This window comes from Triticum aestivum, chromosome 4A (genome assembly GCF_018294505.1).
Source record: "Triticum aestivum cultivar Chinese Spring chromosome 4A, IWGSC CS RefSeq v2.1, whole genome shotgun sequence".
Classification (NCBI taxonomy): domain Eukaryota; kingdom Viridiplantae; phylum Streptophyta; class Magnoliopsida; order Poales; family Poaceae; genus Triticum; species Triticum aestivum.
In genome coordinates, this window is record NC_057803.1 from 742,960,272 (window position 1) to 742,971,402 (window position 11,131).

An 11,131-nucleotide genomic window follows, 5' to 3' on the forward strand; every position below is an offset into this window, starting at 1 on the left:
AATGGAGGATTATTACCAACAGCAATATTACCAAAGTTCACAACCACTTTTCTACCAGCCATGCAAAGATCTTTGACTTTGAGAACGGACTTCCACACTGGGGAGTCATTGAAGTTCTCATGTACATTAGCTAAGGTATTTGGCATCAATAATATCCTGTCATTTTCATTATCCAGCTTCCACCGCCACTTAGTTAGGAGACTAAGATTTTGTTTCCTGAGGTATTTTACACCAAGGCCACCTTTGTTTCAAGACTGGCAAACTCTGGAGCATTTCACTACTCCCTCCGTTCCTAAATATTTGTCTTTCTAGAGATTTCAACAAGTGACTACATACGGAGCAAAATGAGTGAACCTACACTCTAAAATATGACTATATACATCCGTATGTGGTAGTCCATTTGAAATCTTTAAAAAGACAAATATTTAGGAACGGAGGGGGTACATGGCATGTTTTCTTACCTTTCCCCCCATTCCAAAAGAACTTCCTTATGTGTTTATCAAGTTTTTCAATGAAGGTTTTGGATAAGAGGAACATATACATGAAGTGGTATGCAATACTAGATAAGGAGGAGTTTAATAGAATTAGTATGCCACCTGAAGAGGCAGAGTTACCTATCCAAGACTCGCATCTTTTCAGGTACTTACTAACAATAAACTCCAAGTCAACATTCTTAAGGGTAATGTAGCTAACAGGAACCTGAAACATTTCATTGGGAAGTGGCCAATTTGACCGCCAAAGGGTTCTACATACTTGTTTAAAATAAGGTCATCTCCCCCCCCCCCACCCACCCACACACGTAATATTTCACTTTCTTGGAAACTAATTTTCAGTCCTGGCATGAGTTCAAACATATAAGGAAGGATTTTTAAATTGACAGCTTTGTCAACAGCATGCTCAATGCATAAAACAGTATCATCCACATATGGGAGTATATCCACCCCATTGTTAATCATATCAGGGGCTTACCCAGTTAAGAAATTGTTTTTCTAGGCATTAATCACCATCTTAGTCAAGCACTCAACAACTAAGTTGAATAAAAAGGGAGATAGAGAGTCATCTTGTCATGCGCCCTTATGGCTTTGAAAGTAATGCCCAGTGTTGTTGAATTTTACACTAACTGTTCCATTATGGAGGATTTTCAATCCAACTACACCATGTAGGTTCAAAACTATGAAGCTCGTGACATTCTAAAATGAAGTTCTAGTTGACCTTATCGTATGCTTTCTCAAAATCTAGTTTCAACACAATCCATGTTTTTTTCTTAGCCTAGGTGTGCTGAAGAATCTCATGCAACAAAAGAACCACATACATGATATTCCACTTTTTGATAAAATCATTTTGATGTCGACTAATCAACTTGTCGGCAAAAATAGAGACCATGTTGCGCAATCTTGGGTACGCTAACTGGCGTTTCCGACCCACATGCATCATGGGCCCGCTCCACGAGCGTCCCAACCCACCAACTAGGCCCAGCAACACAAACTTATGACATGCCTTAAGCCCTCTCCTCCAAAAGACTAGTCTGGTTGGAGGGAACACCGCCAACGTTACAAGTCATGTTATGCCTCGTCTCGCAACTAATGTGGGACTAAACACGACAATCTTCCCTCGCACATCGGTCGCCATGGGCCCCCTAACATCAACTTTTCCAGCCCACCAACCATGACCAGCCACCCGTGAGTACATTAGGATTTATTTCGGGCACCTGAGCTCTAATATCAATTGTTACGCAATCCCGGGTCCACTAACCATCATTTCTGACCCACATGCATCATGGGCTCACTCCACAATCTTCTTGGCCCACCAACCAGGCCCAGCTGGAGACATACACAGACTTATGAGAGGCCTTGGGCCCTCTCCCACCAAAAGACTACTCTGATAGGAGGGGATGCCCCCATTATTATAAGTCGTGTTCTGCCTCCTCCCACAACTGATGTGAGACTAAACACAACAAATCCTATTGTCCAAAACTTTAGTAATATGTTTATAAGGGTTGAACGGTAAAGCCGACCATCTTATCACGAATATGTCACGCACTAAGTGGAAGTGCTAGTTATCGACCAGAGGGGGGTGAATGGGAGATTTTATGAATGTCTTCAAAATAGGCAATGTCTTTAAAGATGCGGAAGCTAAACAGAAGCAAAGCTAAGCAAGACAAGAGTAAAGCTACGCTATGCATGTGATGGCTCTATATTTTATGCATTTTTTAGATCTTATTGGTTGCATGTTTTGTTCATATAGCATGTCCCATTGAACCAAATAGTTGTCCATTATGCATCATTATCGACATTAATATTTTTCTTGTGAGCATTGCACATTTAGTATTTTATTTAATTTTATTATTTTTCTTTGTTTCTTTGTGTCTACGGGTGATTTGGAGCAACCTAGGACCAATCACGATGAAAGGATCAAAGATGGGTTGAATATGGAGACACCCACGGGCGAGACTTGGTCATTTCGAAGGTTAGAAAAGTTCATTTTTACAAAGTTCTCAAAAATCAAGATCTAAAATCAGAAATGGATCGACGTTGTTCTCACAAATCCGACAAGCCCAAGAACATCAAAATCGGAGTCTGTATGAAGAAATGGCGACCGTTTTACCAGAGAAGGAAGGAGAGAAGACGACATGCCATATGACCATCCATGGTCGTATGGCTCATCATGTAACTTCCACACAACTTCAAAAGTTTCCCTTCTAGATGGGATTTTGCATCGATTTTGTCCTATTTGATCTCATGAGATCCTTGGCTTGTAGGAAGAGATTGTGAGATGATTTGGCTCATCTAGTGCCCTTGGATGCAACCCATCAAGGGAGGAAGCTAGAGAGGCGCCTTATATATCATCCTCAGCCCTAGCCGCCGCCTACAACATGGAAGTCATCACCATCACATCCAAGTCCATCTCCGTTGCTGCTCCATCCACCACCATAGAAGAGGGACAAGATCAAGGGAAGAAGAGGGGGCTCCACCATGCGAACACCGGCATTCGGGCCGGTGCCCTCTCCACCACGCCGGCGGTGCCATCTCCATCACCACCATCGCCGATGCTACCATCACCATCATCACCGCCATGCCTCCTCCCTCCACCGGCTCGATGCCAGCTTGTAACTTCACCCTCTCCTCTATGTGTACCATTAACTTGTTTGAGTAGTTGTACTTGCTCTCAAGGATACAAATGAACTAATTTATGGTTAGAATTATTATCATTTCCAAGTGATCCAATATGCTCTTGTTCATGTTCGAGTTAGTATTCTAACGAGTGTTGAGAGGAGGCTTCGCTTGCACTATTGCCATGATTGGTCGTGGAGGACCTACTGTCACTGTACGGGATATGATGTTGAGGGAATTCGAGGTGATAGTAAAACCTCAATTCCTAGTCTTTGCAAGTTAATAGGGGAGTTCAGGTATATCTAGCAGCGTCCACAGGGAAACTCTTTATTGACCATATGTGATAACCGACATGGGGAAGCTATGGTTGGTGGCGTATGTGGCATGAAGTATACGTTAGAGTAGAACATATTCTATACCGGAACCGCCCACTTATGCATATGAAGAGTGGATATAGGATACGATAGAGAGTGTTTGCTCCGCACTTGATGCGCAGGTCATATTTGTGGTAATGACTTCGGAATCCTAGAGAACACTTTACTACTCAAGCACCTTCACCACTAGCGTAGTATATTTTTATTCCTATTTTTACCTTCTTGTTCTTAGTGTAGTAAAACACTTTATCTAGTTTCCTAACAACTTATAGAGTAGACTATTTCTAACATGTGGCGATGTCTCTGAAGGCTACTACCCCGTGGCAATCCCTATCCCCTGATATATTAGCCGATGGGCTCTTTGCGGGCCGGGTGCTACATGTAGGAGACAATACCAAAAGAAGTCCCATTTTTGTCCCCAGATGTGGCCCGAGGTAAAAAATACCCCTCGTACATGAATTGGTATGGTTTACATAGCAATTTAAAAAAAACACAAATTTTAAAATATTTTTAGATCTAAAAAATATATCCAATTCTTTTCAAATGTTCACAAAATATTTTTTTTGAATTTTATAAATGATTACAATGTTAAAATGGAGAAAATGAAATAAAATAAAAAATAACAGAAGAAAATCAAAAGGAAAAAAACTAGTCAGGGAAGCTCCTAAAACCTTACCGGTGGAACCAAACACAATATTTTTTAGCACACCAAAATATAGTTAAATGGGCCAGCCCATATATGTCCCATAGCATCTAAGAGTGTATGCTTAGCATTATCCCTCGACCCATGCACACAATGGGAAACACCCTATTGCGAGATAGATCTGTGCTCACGGCGACTATATCTCGCTTATAGCGAGAAGGAAGAAGTTCTCGCCTTAAGTGTCTACAGTAACGGGTCGACCCATTCGCATACACCTAAAAGAAATAGAGAAGAAAGGAGAGCACATAGGGATCTATCCATGGTCTTCTGGATGTCGACCATCGCTGCTATCAACTACTCCCTCGTTCTGTTGTGGTAAGTAGTAGGGCCCAACCTACTTGAGGCGAAACGAACCGGTTCCCACATATTTTATGCCTTTTTTTTCATGGGTTTTACTTCGTTATTTTCTCTGTTTCACTGGCTATTTTTTTGTTTTCTTTCTTTTTAATTATTTTTCTTTGTTTTCTTGATTTTCACTGGGTTTTCTCTTTTCTTTGTTTTCTTTCTCCTTTCTCATCGGTTTTGTTATTTTCTCTTGGGTTTCGTATACACATTTTTTGTATACATCCAATACATTTTGAATGCACGTTTATCATTTTTTGAATGCTTGATTAAGACTTTTGAAATACCAGATTAACATATTTTGAATACTTGGTCAAGATTTTTTCTAGACACATTTTTTTCTAAAATGCTTTATTAACGTATTTCATTACGAGTTTAATATTTTTTAATATATGGTCAACATTTTCTCTATACACATTTGACATTTCTCAAATACAAGTTCGATATTTTTTTAATTCATGGTCAACATTTTTTCTATACACATTTATCATTTTTCAAATACAAGCTTAACATTTTTTAATACATGGTCAAAAAATTATATACATTTAACATTTTTAAGTGCAACTTTACCATTTTGTAATACATGATCAACATTTTTTATACACATTTAACATTTTCAAATGTTTGATTAGCATTTTTTCAAACACTTGTTTAACATTGTTTGCAAAAGCTCGATTGAAAATTTTAAATACATGATCGACTTTTTTCACACATTCTATATTTTTTGTATAGATGGTCAACATTTTTCGTATACACATTTAACATTCTTGGAATGCATGATTAACATTTTTAAAACATTACGGAAAGTATATTTTGTAACATATATGCTTATAGTTTTTGGGAGCGTTAAATAAGTAAAAAGAAGTAAAAAAACGAAAAACGTGAAAAAAGCAGGGAAAAAATGAGAAGCCTCCAGCGCACCTGGGCTGGCCCATTTGGGCGGATGCGAGGGTTCACTATAAGTGCACATAGAGGCGCCCGTTGCTTGGGAAGTGGGCTGGACCAGTAGCACAGGACGGGCGAAGCAGTTCATAAATGGTTAGACTAAAAAAATGGTCATAAATGGCCTTTTCGTGTCCATTTTTTAGCGTAGTTTTATGTCTGATTTTATTTTCTTTAGGTTTTTATTTCTTTTCGATATTATTTAATTTCATTCTTTGTTTTCCAGATTTTTCTGTTTTCCTTTCTTGTTGCCTTTTTTTGTTTCTTTTGTGTTTTCTTTCATTTATCTATGTTACGCCAGATGTTCTATGGATACAAGCTATTTAATTTTTTAAACGTAATTTTGTTGATTCTAGACCATGAGAATCAAAAACAGAAAGAAAAAACAGCACATAAGCATCTCAAGTTGCAAAAACAGAAATAACGAGCACATAAGCATCACAAGTTAAACACGTATTTTATTGCATGACCAAAGGATAAATCTTATGCTTTAGGCAAGTTTGCGAAGCATTAGATCCCATCAAGATTTAAACTCGAAGAGCGCATGGATGTACTCCAAAATCATTGCACATGCATGATTGTAGATATATGCGGATTGAAACTCTGAGCTTTAGGAATCACTTGCACACTTACTAGTGCGAACAAGTAATAGATTTTGTGCTGCGTCCAGGGACCGAGCACGCGTCGAAGATAATCCGCCGTTGTGGGTCCCCTTGTCAAATAGAATAGAAGAGAAGAGTTGATAACAGGTGGGTGCAAGGGCACATATCAGGCAAATCTGGCTGTCAATATGGTACAGTAACGTTTTAGAGTGGCATTTTTGATGATGCACTTAGCATAACCATGACACAGTTGAGTAGTGTGATGAGTACATCTCATGATAAAGACCACAGATATTAAATAACCCGGTTCAAATCACAAGGGCCAGTTCCTCTTTATCCTAATAATGCTGCGCAATGGCGTAAACCAAAGGCACAGGGATAATGCAAGCCCACGACCACTTCAGAAACGTGGCTGCCTTCTCTAGTAATCCAACGCGTGCCCTTTAAAAGAAAAAGAAAAGAAAAAAGGAACACCATTAGTTGATCTGTATGACAATGTTATAATAGAAACAAAAATAAAAACTTGAACGAAGAGAATAATTCTCACTTGAACGTTTCGTAAGTCTTCTCCAGATGTTCAAGTGTGGCAGCAGTCTCAAGCACCATCTTCCGAGCAGCATCTTCACGTGGAGAACTTCCCTGATTGATCAACCCACCAATGAGTGAGAAAAAATAAGAACCAATATTAGGAGCCAAAACTGCTAAGCCCAGATTTCTTTTTGAGTTCTTATTATAAAATCTCTGAGCTGGTAGAAAACAGAGATAGCTGACTTCAGAATATAACAACAAACATATTGCAAATCACAGTCCTAAAGATTGGACACACGACAATAAGCAGTTCGGATATGACAAGATTAACACAAGGCTTGACAGAGAGGTAGCATGGCCAGAATGTTTCAAAATGCTAGGTTCCATCACTTATTCTTGTCCAGGTCTGACCACTTGCCGCTGCTGCTGCTGCTGCTGCTTGTGTTTGGGGAAAAGGAGCACAAAAGGAAGACATACTCTTTTCCTTATATGAGTTAATGTGGGGTAAATTCAGTTTGGGAAAAGGAGCAATTCACAGGCTGGCCTGTCGCCTAAACTCATGGGTATGCAGCAGGCGCTTCAAGATTGGGCCCATATGGATTTTGGTTCAGTTAGAAAACAGATTGAAGTGAAGTACTTTGAAGTGAGCTGGGGAACATTTGGAAGCAACCACCTTCAACCGAAAATCAAAAGAGAAGGAAATCTCAAGGGAGTTGGATGAGATGCTGCTTAGGGAGGAAATTATGAATAGGCAACTGTCAAGGTTGAATGGATGAAGGAGGGCGACAGAGCGACAGAAATACAGGGTACTTCCAAAGAAAGGATACTTGGCAGAAAAAGAAGAATTTCATTAGTAGACGGAAAGATGATAAGGGCACTTGGGTTGAGGAGGAGGTGGGGATCCAGAAGCTAACTATTGACTCTTTTAAGAAATTGTATGCTAAGGATGAAGTTGTGGTTCCGCATGAGGTTATTGAGCTCCTGACGGAGAAGGTTAGTGGAGAAATGACAAAAACTTTCTCGGAGAAGGAAGTAGGTGATGCACTATTTCAAACTGGGCTGCTTAAAGCACCTTTAGCCTCTGCAATGTGATTTACACGCTGATTTCTATAGGTCTGGTTAACTGGCTCTGCCCCCTGCTTGATGAGCTTATATCAGAGACCCATAGTGCATTCATGCCTGGCAGAAGCCGCAGAATGATACAGGATAACGCATTTATTGTGTTTGAATGCTTTCATAAAATTCAACACAACAGGAACTAGCACAACACTTATTGTGGGTATAAGCCGGATCTGGCTAGAGCCTATGAAGGGTGGATTGGAGATTTTTACTGGAAGCTCTCACTAGATTGGTTTTGACTAGAGATGGGTGGATTGGGTCATGAAGTGTTTCATTTCTGTTAGGTATGCGGTCCGATGCTACGGAGTTACGGAGAACTCCTTGAACCTTTCAATCCGTCTAGGGGGCTGAGGCAAGGAAACCCTCTACGTCCGTACCTATTCCTCTTTGCGGCGGATGGTCTGACGAGCATTCTGAACAAAGCAGTTGCTGGTGCTAGCTTGCTCCCTATTAAAGTGGCTCGGGACAGCACAGGTATTTCTAACCTTCTATTTTCAGGTGATTCCCTATTGTTTTTCGAAGCAACCGTGGAGCAGGCTCATGTAATCCAACAAGCCTTGGAGAAATTTCAGAGGGGCACGGGACAACTGTTAAGCAACAGTAAGTGTCCGTTGCTATTCAATGAGGTTTGCTCGGAACAAACTAGGGAGGAGATCAGACATGGATTACAAGTCAAAGGACTAGTCGATAGATATCGACTAGTCTATGAGTTGCAACTCCAGGGCCGACTACACTTCGGTCGACTAGTTTATGAGTCGTAACTTCAGCATCAGAATTGTCACGATAGTCTGTGGGTCTCAACCTCGGAACGACTTGTCGACTCGTAAACCATGGATCAGAGATGTCTTGGACGTGGAATCAGTCACCTTTGAGAGCAAATACTTGGGCCTTATTACTCCCGAGGGGAGGATGAAGGATGACAAATTCCAAGCAATCATGGATTGTCTTGTTAAAAGATGTAGTGACTGCTCAGAAAAGTTCATCTTCCATGCAGCTAAAGAAGTTAATGTGAAATCTGTAATTCAAGCCCTCCCAACTTATCCGGCAGGTATCATTCAAATTTTCGGTGGGATTCTAGAGTGAGTTGATGGTAAACTCCTAAAGAAAGGACTAATAATATGGAGTAGGTGATGGTAAGAATATCAAAATTCAGAGAGACAATTGGTAAAAGGGGTCGAGTCGGCCACGTTCAAGAGAAGATCTAGACTGAGGTGGGTTAACCAAGTCATGATTCCAGTTCCAGGCACTAATTCGTGGGAAAACAAAATCAATTGATTAGACAGATATTCCAACCTTTGGATGTGGATGCAACCTGTAATATCAAACTCCCTAAATATGCTTCCGAAGGCTGTGGCTTGGCATATGAAAAGGATGGAAATTTTTAAGTGTCCAAAGCGCCTACGAGCTAGCAGCTAATACTAAGCAAGGAAACCAAGTACCTGAAAAGAATAAAGATAAGAATATTTGGTTGCAGAATGCCTTCCAAGGGCCTAGCTACAAAGCAGAACAAATACAAGAGGAACATTGTCACAGGATGGAAATACTTTTTGCTTGTTCCCCCTTGGTCAGAGATATTCAGACTATTCTTACCAGATTAGAGTCTCATGAGAACAAGGACCAGATTAGAGTCTCATGAGAACAAGGACCAGATTAGAGTCTCATGAGAACAAGGACTGGTTGCGTTGGCTAGGAGAGAGGGGAACCGATTTGACGCTTTCTGAATGTAATCTTGGCTCTGTCACGTACCAGATTCCTGCTGAGGGTGATGGGGGGACGGCCGCCGGACGGAGGGGAGAGGCGGCGGGTGGCGGCGGCGGCGGAGTGGAGGTTGGGGCGGCCGCCGGGCGGAGGGGAGATGCCGACGGCCGGCGCCTGGAGGCGGACCGCGGCGCTCGAAGTCCGCACCCTCGCCGCCAGAGTTCGCAGCGCCATGGGTGGCGGATCGGCGGTGGACGGCGCTGTACGGCGGTTGCTAGGGTTCGCGGCGCGGCCAACTCTCTCTCTCCGGCAAGGCGATGTCTCTGGAAGCAACGGACGGGTGACTACTGGTAGGAGTATATATTAGCCGGTGGGCTCTTCATGGGCCGACCAGTACATGTACGAGAACTCGAATTCGGTAAAGTGCAGTTTCCACGCGAACTTGAAAACATCTTAAGATTTTTTTTTTCAATCAAACAAATAAAAATGTTCATGAATTACAAAATACATTTTTAAGAATATGTCCACAGTTAAAATGGGAAAAGGGAAACTGAGACTAAAAAGCAGAAGAAAACCAACAGAAAAACACACACCAAAATAGGAAAACCAGTCAGGGAAGGAAGATAAAACACCATATTGCGAGATGGTTGGTTCGTTCGTCTATTGTGTGCCACTTTTCTTTGTTTTTTTATCTTGGTTTTATTTTTTTAGTATTTATTTGTGTGGCTTTATTTATTTTCATTCTGTGTTTTCCTTTTTTTTCATTTTCCCTTTCTTGTTGCCTTGTATTTTATTTATTTTTGTTTCCTTTTGTTATTTTTAGTTTGTTTCTTATTTTACAAAAATTATAAAAATACGCTAATATTTTCCGAGACACTTCCACCTTTTTTTGGAACACAATAGAGTAGTTTCCAAAATATGAATAAATTATTCTCAAACCTCGACTCTTACTAAAGAATGTTGTAGGATCGAGAGTATATGGACCAAAGAGGGGGTGAACAAGAGATTTAAAATTTATTTCCAAACTTGAAATCTCTCTTTTTTTTATGGGAAACTTGAAATCTCTTGGACAACACAACGGAAAATAAACTAACACATACAGTTCTAGGAAAGAAAAATTATCATAGAAAGAAAACATGGTAGAGCCAAGGGAATATCTATCCGAAAGGAAACTACTAAGACTCTGATTTGTTTTTAAACTCATGACAGAAATCACAATTGAAGATAGACCACTGAAATTAATACAAAAGTTAGATAAAACCAGTGGTGCTTGTCTGAGAGGGACATGCGTAGGAGGATACTTGGCTGGCAAGGAGGATCAGAATGGAGGATGAGAGTTGAGAAGGAGGGTAGGTGGTGGCGGCGACGACAGTGACGGCGGTAGCAGGGGCGGATCTACTAGGGGGCTTTAACAGGCTCGAGCCCCCCCCCCCCCCAACGTTGTAAAATTTGTTTCTACTACTAGTCTTAAGGCCCAACCCAATCACTTGCTAGCCCAGCCCAACACATCTTTACATGACCCAGGCAGCCCAGCCCCCCTACATTTTTTCCTAGATTCACCACTGAGCCGTAGCACGCGTGCGTGCGTGTGTGTTGGGGGGGAGGGGGGGCTAACAAGTCGTGCGTGTGTGGGGGTCATGGGAGAAAGGAGGAGTGGGTTGGTTTTCCCCAACTTTTTGTGCGTTCATAGGCGCAGAGGTGATGGGTGAGAGG

General features: G+C 41.2%; 1 protein-coding gene across 1 annotated transcript; it reads right to left on the bottom strand.

Annotated features, from left to right (window-relative positions):
* Positions 1–6,239: 6,239 nt before the first annotated feature.
* LOC123088522 (uncharacterized) lies at positions 6,240–9,763 on the bottom strand. The gene is made up of 3 exons (XM_044510726.1): positions 9,467–9,763; positions 6,621–6,712; positions 6,240–6,514 (listed from the first exon to the last, which is right to left on the bottom strand). The coding sequence occupies exons 1-3, from the start codon at positions 9,650–9,652 to the stop codon at positions 6,412–6,414; spliced, it is 381 nt and encodes a 126-aa protein (XP_044366661.1). The 5' UTR covers positions 9,653–9,763; the 3' UTR covers positions 6,240–6,411.
* Between the last annotated feature and the right edge of the window lie 1,368 nt (positions 9,764–11,131).

Bases quoted from the DNA above. Each gene is read 5' to 3' on its own strand.
- LOC123088522 (XM_044510726.1), bottom strand. From the start codon at position 9,652: ATGGCGCTGCGAACTCTGGCGGCGAGGGTGCGGACTTCGAGCGCCGCG. The intron at 6,713-9,466 runs GTACGTGACAGA...TTGATCAATCAG, and splicing joins TCACCCTCAGCAGGAATCTG to GGAAGTTCTCCACGTGAAGA. The intron at 6,515-6,620 runs GTGAGAATTATT...TTTCTTTTAAAG, and splicing joins AAGACTTACGAAACGTTCAA to GGCACGCGTTGGATTACTAG.